Raw genomic sequence first — 19,983 nt, 5'->3', positions numbered from 1 at the left:
GAGTCGTATTCTCCGACTCCAAGTTCGTAGGTATTTTGCGTCGTTGCCGTGCTTTTTCAGTGTAATGTTTTGTGGATGGGAGTAAAGCTGGGATTACGTGCCAAATGTGGCCCAATTAAAAGAAAAGCACATGTAGTCAGAAAAATGGAGGCGTATGGATTGTGCAGCTAAGTAGATATATGGGGAAATCACTGAGGGTATGACCCCACTCCTCAACTTCGGATACTTTCAATGATTTTCACCGAGCAAAAGAAAAGGCTTGCTGCCTACGAAGACCGTTTTCCTACGAAGACAAGTCGGTGTTTGCTACCACCCGCTTCCCTCTCATTGCTACCCAACCCCGCAGCAAAAAGCCGTGCCCCTCCTTCGGGGATAAACGACGGTGAGCACTTGTAATCACAACTTTTTTTTTTGCACAGTATCTCTCAATGCATAGGAGAGCAAAAAAAGAGTGAATAACACTGAAAAAAACAGCATTTATCGTTTTTCTCTTTTTTTTTCACTTTTTCTTCATACAGGAAACCAGCGCTTGGAGGAGAAAGGGGTAACCCTTACATGCTTTATATACTGGGAGAGGACAAGAGAGAGGTCAACGGAGATTTCGCATTTCAAACAATTTCCTTTTCTCCCTAGCGCAGCATTATTGCTGCGCAGTAGGACTCCACCGCCACGACCCTCAATCCCACTAAATTTGCCCCCACCTCCCTAACTGCGCTTCGTCCTTGGAAACAGAAAAGGGGGAGAAGCACACAAAGACTGGAAGGGAAGAACAGCGGCAGTTGTTGAAAGCCCATGCCGCTTGGGGTAAAACAAAAAAATAGCCCCTTCACAAGAACATCAATGACTCTGCTTTCACGTCACAGTTGCCACCACCACCACCACCACCACACACACACACACACACACACACACAGATGCGCCATTCGAAAGAAATACACGTCTTAGAAAGGGACAAATGAAAGGAAGTGAGTTCGTGTAGTCCATATTAGCCTCTCCTGTTCCTCTTGCCTCGTCAGGTTGAGAATGGGGATGGGTGAGACGATGAACTTGAAAATGGTAAGTGTGTGCTCAACGGCACATGTCTGCAGGTGCGCATGTACATGTCCTAGAATGCTCTATGAGCTCTTCAGATACTGAGAGAGCCACCGGAAGCCGTCACCGTAGCCGACATTTTTCACTACACTGCACATAAACACCTCCAGAGGACGCACATTGGGATCTGTCACCGTGGTGGCCTTGCCGGTCAGTCCACCGTCAAGACCCATCTCAGCGACAAGTTGACCTTCAGAGCATGTGCAGCCCGGCATATCGATCTTGTTGCCTAAGATAAGGAACGGCGTCTTGGCGAGCTCCTCCGACTGGAGCAACATGTCCAGCTCACTCCTCGCTTCTGGAAAGCGCTGCGGTGTTGCCGCATCCACGATGAAAACAACGCCGTCGACCTTCGTAAAGTAGTCCTTCCAAAGCCGACGCGCCTGTTGGTGGCCACCCATGTCAATGGTCTTCAGTTTGATGCCTCCCAGCGTCAAGTCCTCGGAGTTTGGGTGGAACGTGGGGCGGTGGACGTGAACTTGATTTGTTGCTAGCTTGCCAAGGAGGGTGGTTTTGCCGGCATTGTCCAACCCGAGAAACAGAAGCTTGCCTGTTTTGTTGGAGAGTCCCAAAAAGGACAGCCAGTCCCAAACCCAACTAAACCAGCCCATGAGGATATGCTTATGAGTGCGCGTGAACGCTGCGACCTGATAAGTGGAATAACAGAGGAAAATAACGGATGCGAAATCCCTTGCTGCTTTGTAAAGCGGAGGGAAGGAAAAAAAAGGGGAAGGAGTTCATATCTAGATTGACAGAAGAGCCTTGAAGAAACTCATGTGGAAAAAAGCCAAAGCAGCCGCCCTCGGGTTATTAGACACCGAGAGGGTGAACCCCGTGGGTAGCATCCGAGTATCACTTACGGCTGATGAATATGTATATATACATATATATACATATATATGTCCTCCATCTGAGCGGAGAGAGTAGTCATTGTTATCAACTTTGCGTCACGCAGAAAAGACTCGAGCCAGCACCGAGGATATCAAGAGAAGACGGATGAAAACATCAATGTGTCCAGCCATTTGCAATAGCATGTGGGGGTATGCTTACGCCCTTCTTCTAGGGGCTAATTCGGTCTACGTGGGGAAGTCTTATTAACATCTCGTGACTACCGTGTGGATAGCAGAAAACCCGACATTCCTTCCCTGGGCCTCTATTTCTTCTTCAGTTTTGATCGCCCCTTCGGTCGTGGGCGATGTGGATTGTTCCACGGACGCTCGTTCTCGACATCCCACTGTCGAACAAGTGTGCGTACCTTCTGCTCAATATTCATGACAGTCTTCATGTTCGAGTACAGTTTCATCGGGACGCCCTCGCAGCACGTATGAAACGTGTCCTTATCCTTGATCTGCACAAACTTAGTCCGCTTACACGCAGGACACCGCTTCAGGAGAACGTGGCTTGGCTTTAGTAACCGAGAGGGGTCATCAGGATTCTGCTGCTTATATTTGCCACGGAAGTAACTAGGGTTGACCATCTGAGGCCGTCCATTCAGCTCCAAGCCACCTGGTCTGAGTTTCCATGGGTTGAAAGCTGTCAATCGAGTCCTCAAGAGCGCTCTACCGCACCTCATCATGGTTCGGTGCCGCTATCAACGGTGGCAAGTTTCTAGTTGGGAAGCGGGGGGAGGAATTGGGACATACGTAGGCGCACGAGAGAGCAGAGAATTGAGAACAAGAGGCATAGCAGATGTCGGAGAGCGATCGTGCGAGATTCATCGCCAAGAAAGCGTTACACCCCCGACTCGCTAAAAAAAAAAGGAGGGGTGCGCACAAACCCAGGGGCTGTACCTTGTCCAACGTATCCTAGAAAAATACATGACAAAAGCGGAATTTCAGCTTTTTTCTCCCTTGCTATTTCCGTCTATGATGATAGAAGCAAAAAAATGCAGACATGAAAATGAATCTAAACAGCTGGGAGGAAGACAACTTCCATTCCAAGGGGGAAAACCGCAGCCGGGTGCGAAGAGAACCTTTAGGGAAGCAGTGGACAATCAATATGTCTACTCCGCTAAGAAGGCCGAGAGAAAAAAAAGGGAAAACATGGTGATCAATACCACCTCTACACCTGGCCATCGGAGGCCTCCTCCCGTATGCGCTTAAGTCTTGGCAAAGCACAGTGAGCGGCGTTGACCTCACGGGCCTGAATAGGGCTGATTTTGGTTTTAGCAACCTCCAAGCGGTGAATAGTACCTGGGTCAATAGACGGCAAGCGATCGCCTGTCCGCCGGCTCTTATCAATCAGCCCCTTGAGATGGTCGAAGCACATTACCCAATAATTGGTCTCTGTGTTCGCTTTTCTGATCGCCTCTGCAGCACGCTCTTTCTCGGCACGACGCAGATCCTCGCTTTCTCTGCGTAACTTCTTGAGGCTCTCCAGTGCCTGCTTATACTCGCACTTACGCTTTACTTCCGCCTCAACGCCACTACGCAGCTTCAGACACTCCCGCTCTGCCGCCTCGCGGCGAGCTCGCTCTTCATCCATGCCGCATTTTGACTCCTTCTTTGACATCTCAGCGGCTTTTTTGTCCTCTTCAAATCGCCGCAGCAGAGTCGCCAGCTGAGTGCCTGCCTGGTCCTTCTCTCGGCGCGCCAGGGCAACTTGCCCCTCCAGGAGGTTGATGCGGCTCACGAGAGCCTCCTGCCTTTCTGCAGCAACAAGGTCACTTTTGTTCATCGAAACTTTCGCTTCTTTCACGAATGCAGACAACTCGCGGCATGTTGCATCTGCCTGCTCTTTTGCCGAGTAAAGAGAAGCTTTCTCCGAGGCGTATTGCGACAACACAGATTTGAAAAAGTCCTCGACAGTAGACAAGCGGGAGCTCCAGAGAATCTGCACCTTCTCCATCTGCGCTGCAGAATAACTCAGTAACGTCTCTTCCAAAGCCGAAGCGGCATCCAACGAATTGCGTAAACGATTCTGGTAATCCGACAAAGCGGTATCCTTTTCAGCCAGCTCAGCGCCTTTCGCGGCAACCTGTTCATGAAGCCCGGCGACCAGTGACATTAGAGAGAGATTTTCACGGCCGGAAGTTTCTACAGCGCCTCGGAGTGTATTCACTTCATTTTGTGCGGCCAAAAAATCCTGCGAAAGAGCCATGAGTCGTTCTGCTTGAGCGTCCCTCTCCTTCTGAGCAGCTGCAATTTGCTCCTTCTGGTCTGCATTGGCCAACTGCAACTCTTCCATCTGCGACCTTATCGATGAGCTCTCGCGTGAGAGCTCTTCGGTGTGTTTTAGTAGCACGTACGTCTCGCCCTGTAGCCTTTGACAGTGTTCGGCAAGCTGAGCGTAAAAGAACTTTGGAGCCTCATACCAGGCCGCTACAACACCCGCGAAGATATTTTCTTTCTCAGCTACGCACTCCTGCAAAATAACCTGCTGCTCTTTGAGCTGAAGGAGGAGTACTAAGCTCGCCAGCTGCTCTCGGAGAGTGCCGCTAGCCTCCGATTCCTCGAGAATCTTCGTGTGGTAAAGTGTAGTTTTCTGGCTCGCAGAATTAAGCTGGTCGGACAGCTCATTTATGACTACCTGGCGTGCCGCAATCTCCTTTTCGAGGTCTGCGATAATCCGCAAGTGGGTTTCGGCTCGTTCGCCGCACTGGTGCTGCAAAACGACCATCTCTTCATCTTTTGCATCCATGATCTGCTTGTGGTCTCTCACTTTTTCAGCGAGCTCGTTTTTCTCCCGCGTGAGCGCCTCCACAGATGCAGATGATTTCTTCAATGCTTCCTTTGTTTGCTGGAGTTCCGACTCCAAGGACGAGTACTGGAATGACCACTCCCCGCCCTGGTTTTCACTCTTTTTCAGCTCCACGGTTAATTGACTGATCGTCAGCTCGTGCCGACGAACCTCAACGTTTTTCTCCCTCACATCCTCCTGAAGCTGTCGGTGCTTTTCCTTGAGATCATCCAGTGCCTTCTGTAAGCTAGACTGGCTCTGCGTGAGAAAGTTCGCGTCGCGCTTGTGAGACTCGATTTGGAGATGGAGGCGATCCATTTCTTTTTTGCAGTCCGACAAATCACACTGCAGCTTTTCATTCTCGCCCTTCATCTCCAGATTTAGCATCTTCGCTGCATTGATCCGATCATTGAGAGAGCTGATAGTCTGTTCCAATCGCTCCTCCGTATCTAAATGCCGTGCAACAGTCGCCTCAAGAGTCGCGATCTCCGTGTCTTTAAGATTGATCGCCTCCCGTTGCTTGTCCCCGGCAAGATCTAGTTTGTATACCGTTTGCTCAAGGTCGTGAACCTTGTTCTGCAATTTCTCCACCTGGGAATGAAGACTATTCGCCTCAGCCTCCATGCTCTCACCCGCCTGAGTAAGACGGTTGGAGCGGTCTTTTTCAGCCTGCAGCTGCATTGTCAGTTCAGTGTATGAGTCGCGTTGGACCTGTAACTCAAGTTCCAATGTCTCGATCTGTGAACGATATTGGACGGCGGAATCCTTTAGCGCAATTTGGTCCGCCGTCCACTGCTCCTCTGCCGCGGTCCAGAGCGCAATGCAACTGTTCGCATTGCGCCGAACTTCCTCTGCCTCCGCCCTCGCATCCTGCGCTGCAGCCCGCTCAGCTGCAATGACAGCGTCGCGACTTTCCACTTCCTTTTGAAGATTGTGGATTCGATCATCTAGTTTTGCAGTCCTTTTTGCTTCCTCGCCGAGCACTAACTTTTCCCGTCGAAGTTCAGCTTTATCTTGCTCAAGCTGAGCAACCTGGGCAGACAGCGCTTTGCATTTCGCATCCAGATCCTTTGTAAGCGCCTTCTCCCGCTGCAATTGAAACTCCAAGTGTTTCACGCTCGCTTTCTCCATTGCGTTAACGGGAAGGGAAGTCCACAAGATGTGAGAAGGTAGCTTCTAACTGTCTGCGACACAGCAAAAGCACCCCGGCAAAGCGCGGTGGATCTACAAAAACAAATATAAATGTATATATATATATATACGCATACCACAGGAATAGAAAAGAGCATAGTAGCGTTGAAGAGAAGGAGGCACAGATTATGAGAAGGTGCACCACGGATGAGAGCACCCGCCGAGAACCTTTCCCATCCACCATCAGGAAAAGCAGCGCAACAGAGCGACGAACCCACAAGCATCACCGCGTTTCCCTTCCCCTCTTTACTCCAAGATTACACTGCAAAGCTGCGGACAATACGTCCACTGGAACCACACGGCACCGCTTACACGTCGTGCAGATCGAAACAAAAAATGATGGGTTCCTCTGAGAATCAGAGAAATAATAATATATATTTTTGTCATTGGAGTTTATGGTGTCAGCCATATATGCAAAACGTCAAGTGTTCCGCAACATCCACATAGGTACAGGGAAACACTACTGCTGGCAGAGGAACAAAAAATCCAAGCTGAAGGTTGAAACCAGTCAACCCTTTAACTCCTCTTCATGGAAACTTCTCACCAATGCTTCCCCATCGACAAAAAAGTCTACATTCCACACTTTTCCGGGACAGACTCGAGTGACTTCGAGAAAACGCAGCTTTGAAGAAACCGAATAGATTTCATATACCACGCCATCGAATACCAAAAAAAAAACTTTCACCGCTGTGAGTTGTGGAGGCGACCGAAAAGAATCGGATATCCTTAGCGCGACCCTTTACTGCACCTAGATGAATCATATCGGTCGCATCAACGTTTTCCATGAATAGCATCGAAACATGTAATGCTCTACACGTGGCATAATCCAATCTTTGCTGTGTAACCCTACAGCAGAGATGTGCTATGCCCGACTCAACATCGCAGCTTTCTTTTTTTTTTTGCTGTACGGTCAGCTTGCTCAGGGAGATGAGCATTTTCTGGTGCAGCGCGAGAGAGACGTGATTAGGGTCGCAGACCAACAAAAAAGATGCCGCCACACTACTGGGTAGCTCCAAAAGAGGACTTTCCATCAATTCTGTCGACAAAGCTATCCCCATCCACAGGTTAAAAGGCACATCATTACACCTATGAGGTGAAAACATTTGTTACCATAGAGAGGAACCGATGTGTGACCACTTCGCTACCTAACCACGGTCACTTCATGTGAACTATTAGAGCGAAACGATCTATCCCCGCTACAACTGGATCCCTCCCCATTGTTTGACGACAGTCCGAGCTTGAGAAGATGACGATTACGCTTTCGGTTTCTTATCCAAGACTACCGTCGACACAGTTATTGAAGATGAAAAGACCCCGAAGAAGGCGCAGGTTTCTAGGTGGACCAAACAAAAACCCATCTGCCGGCTGTCCTGTTTCCTCACCTGCGCAATCTTCCCATCCTTTCCCTTCCAAATTGAGAATCGTCACCTACTGCTCTCTCCTGTGAGGTCTCTTGATACCATGCCAAAACTTCTTTGTATACATCTCTTTTCCGTTATCGTGGGTACAGGTGTCGTATGTCCCCCTAGGGTTATATCCAAATCTCTATGTGAGAGTGTGGAAAAACGCTTTGTAGCCTATATTTTCTGCTTTCGCTTCAGTTTGAATGGGGTATTCGCCCCTTTGTTTTTGCTACGTAGTAGCCCCCCCCCCCCCCCCCTTACTGCGCGTAGAATCCCGCATCTCTGTTAATGGTGAGGTCGCTCCGAAGGGCTTCTTGCTTCACCTCCGCCCGCCCTTTTCCTCAAGACACGTGTCTGCTCCGCTGCGGCGTTCGGCATGTGGTACGGAATCCTCTTAGTTTCCGCACAAATGTTGGACAGCTTCACGCTTATTTCAGAAGGTGGCGCGCGGGTGGCGGATTACTCCCCGGTTTGTGGGGGGGGGGGGTTGGCGCACTGGGCGCGCAGGAAATACATTATGCCGCGCAAAAAGGAGGTCTGGCTCCAGATGCGTGGCCTGACCTACGTCAACGCATAGTCTGCGGTGTGTGTCGCTATGCGCGCCCCCAAATTTCTTTCCCGCCTGAACGGGCAGCTGCAGGAGGTGCCGTGGTCCCGTCACACCCGTGCATTTTTCTAGCGAAGTTCTGTCAAAGAGAATTGCTGAACGTTTGTCGTACTGGAAAGATCTATTGCAACCAAAACCGTCTCGATTCTTCATCCTTTCCTCTTTCTCCTCCCGTGTCTTTCTGGGATTGAATTTGAATATTTGTCCAGGCGCGATGTGAAAACAGTGGCTTTCCCTCCGGTCCGCCACCTTTTTCGCCCACAAGCAAAGGAGATCCGCATTCATACAACTCGTTTTTTTCTCGCCTTCCATTTTTGCTCTCAAATCAGGCCCGCCCCCTATCACAATAGGGTGTGCACGCCTTTTCTTTTCGTCACGGTTTATTCCCTTTTCGCCGTCCTCAAAGGGGGGGGGTGCCCAAATATTGAGGTTTCAGCCCCGACATATATAAAACAGACGGCGCTTTCTGAAGTGAAGGCCTGGAAAAGCATTTTCGCAGGACAAAGAATGGGGTGGTGGTGGTTTTTCTCTGGAAGGGAGTCGTCGCTCGCAAGTCGCCCCCGCCCCCCCCCCCCAGGAAGCCGAAAAATGCCAATCTCGGCAGCGTGTGGGTGGCAGAAAAGCCCCTCTACTTGTCGACAAGTGTTGGTGCAGCTGCGCTTCGCGCAATTGAGGAATACTTACCGTCTCTTTGTTTCTGGCATCCTGCGTGTGCCGTTTTTGGTGGTGATGGCTGGTTGGTGTGGTCTTGAAGAAAAGGGTTAGGTGGACAGGGTCAGGGTGCATAGGGTCAGGGTGCATAGGGTTAGGGTGCATAGGGTTAGGGTGCATAGGGTTAGGGTGCATAGGGTTAGGGTGCATAGGGTTAGGGTGCATAGGGTTAGGGTGCATAGGGTTAGGGTGCATAGGGTTAGGGTGCATAGGGTTAGGGTGCATAGGGTTAGGGTGCATAGGGTTAGGGTGCATAGGGTTAGGGTGCATAGGGTTAGGGTGCATAGGGTTAGGGTGCATAGGGTTAGGGTGCATAGGGTTAGGGTGCATAGGGTTAGGGTGCATAGGGTTAGGGTGCATAGGGTTAGGGTTAGGGTTAGGGTGCATAGGGTTAGGGTGCATAGGGTTAGGGTGCATAGGGTTAGGGTGCATAGGGTTAGGGTGCATAGGGTTAGGGTGCATAGGGTTAGGGTGCATAGGGTTAGGGTGCATAGGGTTAGGGTGCATAGGGTTAGGGTGCATGAGGTTAGGGTGCATAGGGTTAGGGTGCATAGGGTTAGGGTGCATAGGGTTAGGGTGCATAGGGTTAGGGTGCATAGGGTTAGGGTGCATAGGGTTAGGGTGCATAGGGTTAGGGTGCATAGGGTTAGGGTGTATAGGGTTAGGGTGTATAGGGTTAGGGTGTATAGGGTTAGGGTGTATAGGGTTAGGGTGTATAGGGTTAGGGTGTATAGGGTTAGGGTGTATAGGGTTAGGGTGTATAGGGTTAGGGTGTATAGGGTTAGGGTGTATAGGGTTAGGGTGTATAGGGTTAGGGTGTATAGGGTTAGGGTGTATAGGGTTAGGGTGTATAGGGTTAGGGTGTCTAGGGTTAGGGTGTATAGGGTTAGGGTGTATAGGGTTAGGGTGTATAGGGTTAGGGTGTATAGGGTTAGGGTGCATAGGGTTAGGGTGTATAGGGTTAGGGTGCATAGGGTTAGGGTTGCATAGGGTTAGGGTGCATAGGGTTAGGGTGCATAGGGTTAGGGTGCATAGGGTTAGGGTTGCATAGGGTTAGGGTGCATAGGGTTAGGGTGCATGAGGTTAAGGTGCATAGGGTTAGGGTGCATAGAGTTAGGGTGCATAGGGTTAGGGTGCTAGGGTTAGGATTACAGGTTAGGAGTTAGGATTGAAGATTAGAATTAGTTAAATTAAATTAAGATTAGAATTAAATTAGAATTAGAATTAGGTTAAATTGAAATTAAGGTTGAAATTGAAATTAGGTAATTGAAATTAGGTTAAAATTGATGAAATTAAAGTTAGAATTAGGTTAGAATTAAAATTGTAAATTAGAATTAAAATTAAAATTAAAATTAGAATTAAAGTTAGGTCAGATTAAGGTTTCATTAGCGAAATCTTTTCGACAGAGGCAATCGAATGGTACATGATTTTCTGGATGGATTGAAATGGGCTTTAAGCTCGGCACGAGGGGTCCGAGCGAGGGGTCAGGTACCATGTGGTCGGCCGGCTTTCCGAGTGAGTGACGCACATTCACTGCTATGCAGTGTGTGGTGCGGGGATTTCTGAAGAATGCATGTCCGGGTTTTCGTCCGAGATGTCTGGTCCGAATGTATTTTGGTACCCCGGACCCGGGTGTACCCAGGACGGTTTGGTCCAGTGCACCTTGTGTGCCGATATGCTCTTGAAGTGGTTTTCTACAAATGTGATGTCACATGCGTGTATGTTTGTTATCTCTTTACCGAATGATTATTCGTTCTCTCTCCTTCTACTTCTGTCTCTTATGGAATTGGATACAAATCCAGTAAGTAATCTAAGTGGGTTTAATGCGGTCTCTGACGCAAAAACGAAAACAAAAACACATTTTGCACAAAAAATACCGTACGCACGCGCCCAGGCAGATCCGCAGCTTCTCGTCATCTAGCCGTTCAAGAAGTTCCGCCACGTCACAAAAAGACGATTGTACTTCACAACATTCGCGCTTAACAATGAGCAACAAGACGGATATCGCTTCGCTTTCCACCGAGGAGGGCGATGTGGACGTCAGTTTCTTTTTGAACAACCCAAGCACGTCGACTAGAGCGAAGACGTGGAGAGGTCTCCGCAAACAAGGGATCATTTCAGCGGAGAAGTATCACGAAGAGCTTGTGCGCCTGGCTGAGGGTCTTGAAAAGGACAAGGAAAGGGACCGAACGGTTGCCGTTGGACGGTGACGCGAGGATTCAACACAACATGATGGAAGCGCAAACCATCTACGCGGACACACGGCTCCGCGAATGCATGAACACGGAAAATGCAGACAAACAGGCTGTCGAGGCGCTCCGGAGCCTACGCCAAACAACAGGAGACCCGTTAGAAGGGGCCCTGGAAAAACTGGAAACGGCAATCGAAGCATCACAGGTGACACCAGTCGTGGCGGCGTCGGCGGTAATCCTGCTCGGCCTATCCGGGCCGGAGCTGAAAGAATTGAGCGATAGGGAGCGGATCGCGTTATGGCTCGATATGTTTCTCGAAGAACCCAAGCCGACGCGCCTTTTCCGGTACAACGTGCATGTTGCAAGGGCGATGGGAGCCCAGATGCGTACATGGCGACAAATTATCCAAGAAGTCAGCGAGCCATTGCTTCCACAAACGCCACGCCTGGCGAGATTCACGCGAGACATTATGGAAACAGCGCAGGCTGCAGTAATGACTAAAAGGCGGAATTTGAAGGCGGCGCTGGTTACACCAAAAAACCCAAAAGCACGTTCCGGAACTCAAAGGACGATAAATGTGACCCGCTTGAAGGTGGAGCTGCGTATGCGCAAATTGTGGGCACGGACGGGTCACCAATTGGAGCGTTGGACTTGAGCAGCTGGGATGAATTCGCCACCACTCTTTACGCAAAGTTGGACACCCTCAATGCCAATGATCGTGAGCTTGTTTCTCGGATGATGAAAGAACGCATGCGCGCGCAAACGCGCCAAAGCACTCAATACCGCTCGGACGCCCCCGCAAATTACAAGAGTTACCAAGGACGAAATTATTCAAATGGTAGCAGGCGAGGCGGCTACGGCAACGGAAACGCAGGAGGCAGAGGCCACACGTACCGCGGAGGCGAACCGCAGGAAAATCAAAAAACTGATGCGCGACGGAACGGCAGCCGTCGTTTTGAAGGAGGAATCCACACACACACCAAAAATATGTCGAATATTGCCCGCGAATTCGGCAAGGAAGTGTGGGGCGGCGACATGCTCGAAGGCAAAACATCAAACATAGAACTCGACGCCATTTACGAGCAGTACCTCCCACCAAAACGCATCGTTCCGTCGGATACAATGGTGTACTTGGACCGCGATAAAACCCAACAACTTACGAAGATGGTGCGCGAGCACGGCTTTGTTTATTTTCCAATCTTTATTATGAAGCATTGGATAGCGGGCATTTTGGAGCAAGACGACGAGGATGCAACAGGCATTCAGTTATCCCTTTATGATTCCGCACCATCCCCAATTTTGGAGCAACAACTCAATGAGAACCTCAAAAAGGTTTGGCCAGCTTTGCGTTTGGTGAAACAATTTTCGCCACGTCAGGAACGCTATAGCAATGATTGTGGGTTGTTCATGTCCGCGGCATTTTCAGTCATTATTTACAATTAATGGTTGATCACCGTCGTGATTTGCCACGGTGTTTGCGACGACTATTTTATGCGGCGTCGCAGTATCACCCGCCTCGTGATTATTTCCTCACGAAAATGAGAAAGGTGCTCACGAACCACCCGGTGTCTAGGAAAGATTTCTTTTACGATGAAATCGCGAAGATGCCATGGAAGCGTGCAAAAATGGATGACGCAGTCCAATCATCCGGATCACGCGACGCTCTCCACGGAGGTGGTGGTGTAAAGCAGTCGAAAAAGTCTCCGCCGAATCGGAAACGACCAACGACACGCACCACACGAGCGGTCCAGAGCATTCCAAAACCATCTTCGAGACAGAAGAAAAGGGAAACCAGGATGCAGAGGAACGTGGACCGAGCTGCGCGAACGAGGCGCACACCACAGGAGAGAAAATCGACATCGCAGGCGTCGTCCCGAAAACGTCCGGACAGGTCCTCGATGGATGCTCCGCTTCCAAGGCGTAAGGCTGCAAAGAAACGTGGTAGACAAATGTCCGTGGATCCAGTTCAGGTGACAGAAAACACATCACATTCCCCACTGGTAAGCGACCCCTCATCCGATGATGAGGACATGCTGCTGATTGATGCGATCGCGCGTGCCGACGCACGCGCTGCAGCACTACGGGACAACGTGCCCGTCAATGAAACAACCAGCGCATCAGCACGAGACGTGGCTCACGAGCGCTGATGGCGCATCAGCACGAGTCGTGACTCACGAGCCTGAGAGCGCATCGGCGAAAACTCCCGAAAAAGCATCAGAAAATGAGCAGAGGATTGTCCCAGAGAACATCCCAGGGAGTATGCCAGCGAACGCGACCGTGAGTGTAGCTGAAAACGTGCCGGCGAATCCATCACCACCACCTCCACAAGGGAAATGCATCTCCGAGTGGATAGAAGAAACATTCGCAGAGGCAAACAAACACGCCAGGAGGGTATACGAATTTGTTTTGGATCACCTATGGGCTGCGACGGCTCTGGCGAGAGCCGGCGATGGTGTCGCGCGCGGTATGAGCGACACAGCCGTTGGACAGCAGCGTGTGCGACACAAACTGACACCGCTGCAACCCTATAGTGTTCAAGAGATGCTGAAACTTCTCCACAAGAAGATCCACATCGTGGATCCATCACCGACCGATCCGAATGAGGTGATTTTCCGTGAGGAGAACGGAGCCGATGAGGTGTCGATGGACCCTCCGATCGACGGATTGTATCTCGTTCGAGGGCCCTCGATGTCGGCGTTATCTGACCAGTTTAGAAACTATAAGTTTCTCCTCGGAGCGAGACTCCGTGAGGCACCGGAAGACATGAACGGGGTGCGATACCCGAGCTATTACGTCCTCACAAAAGTGGCGTCGGAAGCGACGGTGGGTGTGTACATTCCCGCCGGGATGACGCATTACCCGACCTCAAAGCCACAGCGTGCGTCACGCCACGCGTCCCGATACGTGCCTCGTCCAAGAGGTGCGACGCCGGAGACACATCAAGGTCGCTCGGATGATCCAGCGCCACGCCTGACCAGACGGAAAAGATGGCCAGGTGATGGAGTGAACGTCGATCCGGACATCAACGATGAAGGCGATGAAGGCGAGACATCCAGGATTCCTGGCAACAGGAAAGGTGATGGATACGCCGATGTCGACGCGAACATATCGGAGGAGGCGAAACGAGCACTCGAGGATATCCGTTCAAACCCTTTAAACATGCAGGGCAGGCCTCTTTCGCAAGCAGAGGAAGCAGAGGCCTGCCCGAGAACTGGTTCCTCTTCAGCGCGAAACCGCCACACGTCTCACAGCTGGCATGGAGTCTTGTGAGGCCGGACACGCGCGCACACCATCTACGATGGCTGACGCGCATAAAATGCATGAATTCAGAGCAGATGCTCATGCGTCTTCCGTCGGCGTGCATCGACCTGATCCTGTCGACCGCTCGGGCACGCAAATGGAAGTGGGCAACGACAGCGAAGGCGTTTGCGGGAGTAGCGGGTGCGCTGCGCGACCTGCCGCTCTATTCCACCCAATCGCGAGGCATTCGCCTCCAGGACGACCCGGAATGGCGAAGCGCTTTTGGCACGGCGCAGCGCTTCATGAAGGAGTCGGTGCCAGACGCGCCTCCTTTCGTATCGCGTATGCAGGTCGAGAAAATCCTCGACCGACTTCGCCTAGGCCATCCTCGGGCTGCACTTTTCTTGGCAATGATGTGGGGATTCGCGGCGCGAGCGTGCGACATATCCACGCTGCGTGTGAAGGACGTGACGGTGTTTCCGACACCCGCTGCGGAGCCGGACCACCACAGCAGGAGAAGAGCGACCACCATCGCAGAGGAGGAGCCGTGCGTGCGAATCACCCTGACGATACGCAAAGGAAAAGGTGCCAAGACGAGGGCCCATACCCTGTGCCGTCGATGCTGACCAGAGACGCTTGCAGCCACGCTGCAAGAGATGATGGCAAAACGGAAACCATCAGAGGAGTTGTTCGCGCCTCACTCGGAGGAGCTGAGGTCGCGGATCGCACACGAGGTGCGGACAGAGATGCGAGGCGCACAGCTGCCCTCGATTCGAAAAGGCGCACTCCGCTGCATGGCGGAAGCGGGTGTCCCGCTGAAGGACTTGATGACGATATCAGGCCACGCCAAACAAGCCACGCTGCTGCGCTACGCTGGGTATGGCCAGCAGCCTACGGTGGAGGCCGAGACCGCAAGGAAAACGCAGGAAGAGCGTTATTCCAGACCCGCTAGAAGCGGCGACTTCGGTGTTTCGTTTCCGCTCCCAGGAATCGTCATGTGCGAACCTCGCGATTGCACCGCAAGAGGTGTCGGACATGGTGGATCGCATGTCCGGGTTCGTCCGAGTGATGGCGGAAAGGCCGGCGCTGGTAAAGCACTGGCCGCTGCACTTGAAACAAAACACGCCGCTGGACATGGAGGCGGTGCTGACGATGCCGACAAAACGCGCCTCCACAAAGCGTTTTCTTCGCCGGATCCAGTGCTTCCTGGATCCCTGCTTCTATGACGGATTGCGGACCTCGCGGACCATCAAAAAATGCGCCCTGACAGCGGACGAGATCCGCCAGGCAGTCGACATGGGAAAATTCGAGCCGTGTCCTGCCAACGAGGTGGGTACCCAGGCGCAACTGCCTGAGGGAGTGCATGGCGTGAACGTGTTCACGGTGCCCGAGTTGAAGGGCAGACGGCGCCTCATCACGGAGCCGCTGCTGAACCGGGTGATCCCGACACATCACGTGCCACGCGTCCACTACGACACCCGCCTCGGAAGGCGGCAGCGGTTGCGATACGCCCGCTACATGCTGCAGATCGATTTCGAAGCTTATTACGACGCTATCCCGATCGCGGCGACACTCCGCAACAAGTTCGTGTTTCGAGCACGACATGACGGACGCTGCTACCGTCTGCGGACGCTTCCGACCGGTGCGCGATGGAGCGTTGCCGTGGGTCAGGCCGTGACCTGGACGATCGTCGACATCGACACGCCAGTCACCATCACCACCCTCATCGACAACATTGCTGATCGCAGCGAAGGAGGGTCAGGAACGTGAGTTCCTGATGGCGGTGCGCGCGGTCGTGGCGCGCATCAAGGCGGCAAACCTCATGACATCACCAAACCGCGACGAGTTGGAGGTGATGTCCGACGAAGCGATCTTGCAGATGGCAGGTGCCAATACGGTGTTTCTCGGTGAGGAATACGTGTGGAACGGACATGAACGTCTGATTCGGAACTCGGTCAAGACCGTGGCGAAGATGCAGATTGCGCTGCGGAAAACTTCCACACGATTCGCAGTTTGGCGTCGCTGATCTCGCTGATATTTTTCGCGCTCCACACCACCCAGGTGAACCCGGCTCGCGCCTTCAAGCTCTTGAGAACCTACCGCGGCATATTCCGTCTGACGTTCCGGGGCTTCGACTGGGACGACCCAGTGCCATACATTGACTCGGCGGTTTCGCGCACACTCCAGGAGATTGGCGGAGCACTTGTGCACAACCAGTGGTGGAGAATATCGGATGAACGTCACCCGTCCTATGACGAGGCGGCCTACGACGCGGTGTGTTTCACCGACGCGTCGCTGGAAGGCTGGGGTGCGGTCCTTCACCTGCGCGAGGCCGGCGCCACGGAAATGTGGACGTATCGACAACGTTGGACCGAGGACCTGGAGCAGCAGCTCTGCGGTGAGGACGGCGAGGCGACCCGCGTGCTGGAAAAACTGCGAAAATACCAGCAACAATGCCATAGGAATCCGGACGGCAAACTAGGAGATCCGGACCTCGAGACGGACCGGTTCCAGGCGAGGTACTCGGCACATGCGGAACCTCGCGCCGCGCAACTGATGCTGCGACACATTGTGGAACACCATCGCGTTCCAGATGGTGCACGCATCGCGCTGGCAACGGATCACCGGGCGATTGTGATTGCGCAAAAGCACCTGAACGGTTTCGGTGGCATCGGCAGAGGCTATGCACTGAACAAACTTTTCGAGTACACATATGACCTCTGGTATGACAGAGGCATCGACGTAGTGTTTTTCTACGTCGAGGGTGCGCAGAATCCGGCTGACGCCTACTCGCGCCACTTTGGGGTGGACGCGACGGGATCGCTGGAGGTGGAACGTGTAGCTCCCATCGGTGTGCCGTTTCTCCGCCAAACGTGGTGCCCGCTATGCGAAGAGCAGCCCCGCGAGGAGGGCGGAGAAGTGTGACGACCAACCCCGCACACACACACACGCACACCATGAGATGAAGAACTTCGAAGGAAGAAAAGATGCAAGAGTGGTTTCTGGCTAACCGCGCGCTATGGGGGCTTCCCCGGTACCGGTGCCAAGCCACAAGAAAAACACACAACAGAGATGTAGACGACGTGACGTGTCCCACACGCGACTGGACGCGAAGGGTGGACGAACGGAACCCCAGTTACGCGGCCACGCGGCTGTAGTCGCGTGCCTGCCTTGCCGCTTCCCATCGGGGTCGCGAAGAATCATGCCATGACTTGCCCCACCTCAGGCCACGCCTCCCTCACTTCCCCTCGGCCTCTTTCTTTCGCGACACATCTCACACAGGTCGGTAGCATTTCATTGGCGAAGTCTTTTCGACGGAGGCAATCGAATGGTACATGATTTTCTGGATGGATTGAAATGGGCTTTAAGCTCGGCACGGGGGGGGGTCCGAGCGAGGGGGTCGGGTACCATGTGGTCGGCCGGCTTTCCGAGTGAGTGACGCACATTCACTGCTATGCAGTGTGTGGTGCGGGGGATTTCTGAAGAATGCATGTCCGGGTTTTCGTCCGAGATGTCTGGTCCGAATGTATTTTGGTACCCCGGACCCGGGTGTACCCAGGACGGTTTGGTCCAGTGCACCTTGTGTGCCGATATGCTCTTGAAGTGGTTTTCTACAAATGTGATGTCACATGCGTGTATGTTTGTTATCTCTTTACCGAATGATTATTCGTTCTCTCTCCTTCTACTTCTGTCTCTTATGGAATTGGATACAAATCCAGTAAGTAATCTAAGTGGGTTTGATGCGGTCTCTGACGCAAAAACGCCCACCCACCCAACCCTGAGAACTGGAACTCCTGACGGTGTCTGGTCCACGGTGAAGTGGTTTTTCTTAAAGAAATGTTGATTCAGTTTAAGCTGTTCTATGCCACACGATGGCAGATCAGCAAACCAGTTTGTTTTCAAGGTGGTCAAGAATGCCACGCGAGTGTGATTTTATTCCGTATTTTTACATGTGCCCGAGGGGGGTTTCGACCAGCTCTCCTTTTCCCCCGCGCCCGGGTCTTTCCAAGAAAGAGGGCGCGGGTCTGAGTTGAAAGGGTGCGCTTCCGAGATGGTAGGATCGTGGCGGAAAGCTATCCACCCTCATATGCCGATGGCGTTTCAACACCCCGTGGGCTTTAACAAGGGGAATCGTTGACCCCATTAAGGTCATTCTTCTTTAAAAGTTCTTTAGTTTTTCAAGCACCATCTTCCCTTCAATAGTTGATGGCTGGGCATCGCTGGGTGAAGAAATGGTAGCCAGGATGACCTGAAAAATGGGAAAACTATATCTAACGTTTATGATTGATTTCTCTAAAGATTCTCTTGTTTCCAGTTTCTCTTAACACAGCTTGGATTCACGCTGTGTTCGCCATAACCCTCTGACGAACGCCGGCGGGGCGTTTGTCATCCACCCAGTATCTTTTCTTTGTTTTCTGTCACTCTTTGATTTGTTCGATTTCTCTAGTTTAGTAGATTCTCTTGTCTTCATCTTTTTGCCCACTGACAACACGAGTGCTCGTTTCGCCTCGGCTTCTTCCCTTTTTCCCTCGGGCACCACCGTTTGTTCAGTCGGAGCTGATTTGCCTTTGTAGTTTCATATGTTTTGGATTCTCTTTCGTGATCCGTTGTTCTTGCATGTCCGTTTGGCATGCACACCTTTGGCACAAATGAAGGGGCACTCGGTGCTGGGGGCTTCCCCGGTACCGGTGCCAAGCCACAGAAAAACACACAACAGAGATGTAGACGACGTGACGTGTCCCACACGCGACTGGACGCGAAGGGTGGACGAACGGAACCCCAGTTACGCGGCCACGCGGCTGTAGTCGCGTGCCTGCCTTGCCGCTTCCCATCGGGGTCGCGAAGAATCATGCCATGACTTGCCCCACCTCAGGCCACGCCTCCCTCACTTCCCCTCGGCCTCTTTCTTTCACGACACATCTCCACACAGGTCAGTAGCTGTAAGGTTAAGGTTAGAGTTAAAGTTAGAGTTAGGTTAAAATTAGAGTTAAGTTAAAATTTAGAATTAAGATTAAAATTAGAATTAAATTAAGTTGCAAATTAAGTTAAGTCAAGTCAAATTAAGTCAAATTAAGTCAAATTGAAATTAGAAATTAAAATTAGAAGTTAAATTAAAATTAAAATTAAGTCAGAATTAAAATTAAAATTAAGTTAAATTAAATTAAATTAGAAATTAAGTAAATTAAATTAGAAATTAAAATTAAGTAAATTAAATTAAGTCAAATTAAAGTCAAAATTAAATTAAATTAAATTAAAATTAAAGTTAAAATTAAATTAAAATTAAGTCAAATTAAAATTAAATTAAAATTAAGTTAAATTAGAATTAAAGTCAAGTCAAGTCCAAGTCAAATTTAAGTCAAGTCAAGTCAAGTCAAATTAAGTTAATTAAAATTTAAAATTAAAATTAGGTCAAGTCAAAGTTAAAATTAAAGTTAAAGTTACAAAGTCAAGTTAGGTCAAATTAGAGTTGGAGTTAAAAGTCAAGTCAGAGTCAAGTTAAGTCAAGGATCAAATTCAAAATTTAAAGTCACGCGTCAGGTCAAATTAAGTCAAATTAGGTCCGGTCCAGGTTAGTTAGGGTTGAGTTAAGTTAAGTTAAGTTAGAAGTTAAGTTAGGGTTAAAAGTTAAAAGGTTAAGATAAAAAGGATTAAAGGATTAAGAGTTAAAGATTTAGAATTAAAATTAAAATTTAAAATTAAAAGTCAGGTGAAGTCAGAAGTCCAAGTCAGGTCAGGGATTAAGGGTTAAGGTTAAAATTAGGATTAGGGTTGAAGTTAAATTAAAATTAAAATTAAATTACAAGTGCAAATTTAAGTCAGAGTGTTAAAGTCCAGGTAAAATTAAAGTCAGAAATTAAAATTAAATTAA

General features: G+C 50.7%; 3 protein-coding genes across 3 annotated transcripts; all 3 read right to left on the bottom strand.

Moving 5' to 3' along the window:
- Nucleotides 1–1,115: 1,115 nt before the first annotated feature.
- JKF63_07332 (uncharacterized protein) lies at nt 1,116–1,703 on the bottom strand (the record flags this gene model as incomplete). The annotated part of the gene is made up of 1 exon (XM_067903271.1): nt 1,116–1,703. The coding sequence occupies one exon, from the start codon at nt 1,701–1,703 to the stop codon at nt 1,116–1,118; it is 588 nt and encodes a 195-aa protein (XP_067759581.1).
- A 542-nt stretch (nt 1,704–2,245) lies between these two features.
- JKF63_07331 (uncharacterized protein) lies at nt 2,246–2,668 on the bottom strand (the record flags this gene model as incomplete). The annotated part of the gene is made up of 1 exon (XM_067903270.1): nt 2,246–2,668. One exon carries the CDS (start codon nt 2,666–2,668, stop codon nt 2,246–2,248), a length of 423 nt encoding a protein of 140 aa, XP_067759580.1.
- Nucleotides 2,669–3,153: 485 nt separating this feature from the next.
- JKF63_07330 (uncharacterized protein) lies at nt 3,154–5,901 on the bottom strand (the record flags this gene model as incomplete). The annotated part of the gene is made up of 1 exon (XM_067903269.1): nt 3,154–5,901. One exon carries the CDS (start codon nt 5,899–5,901, stop codon nt 3,154–3,156), a length of 2,748 nt encoding a protein of 915 aa, XP_067759579.1.
- Nucleotides 5,902–19,983: the final 14,082 nt, after the last annotated feature.

The sequence above is a fragment of the Porcisia hertigi genome, chromosome 5 (assembly GCF_017918235.1).
Source record: "Porcisia hertigi strain C119 chromosome 5, whole genome shotgun sequence".
Lineage (NCBI taxonomy): Eukaryota > Euglenozoa > Kinetoplastea > Trypanosomatida > Trypanosomatidae > Porcisia > Porcisia hertigi.
The sequence above is the reverse complement of the archived record's forward strand: the minus strand, read 5'-3'. Positions and strand labels throughout refer to the sequence as shown.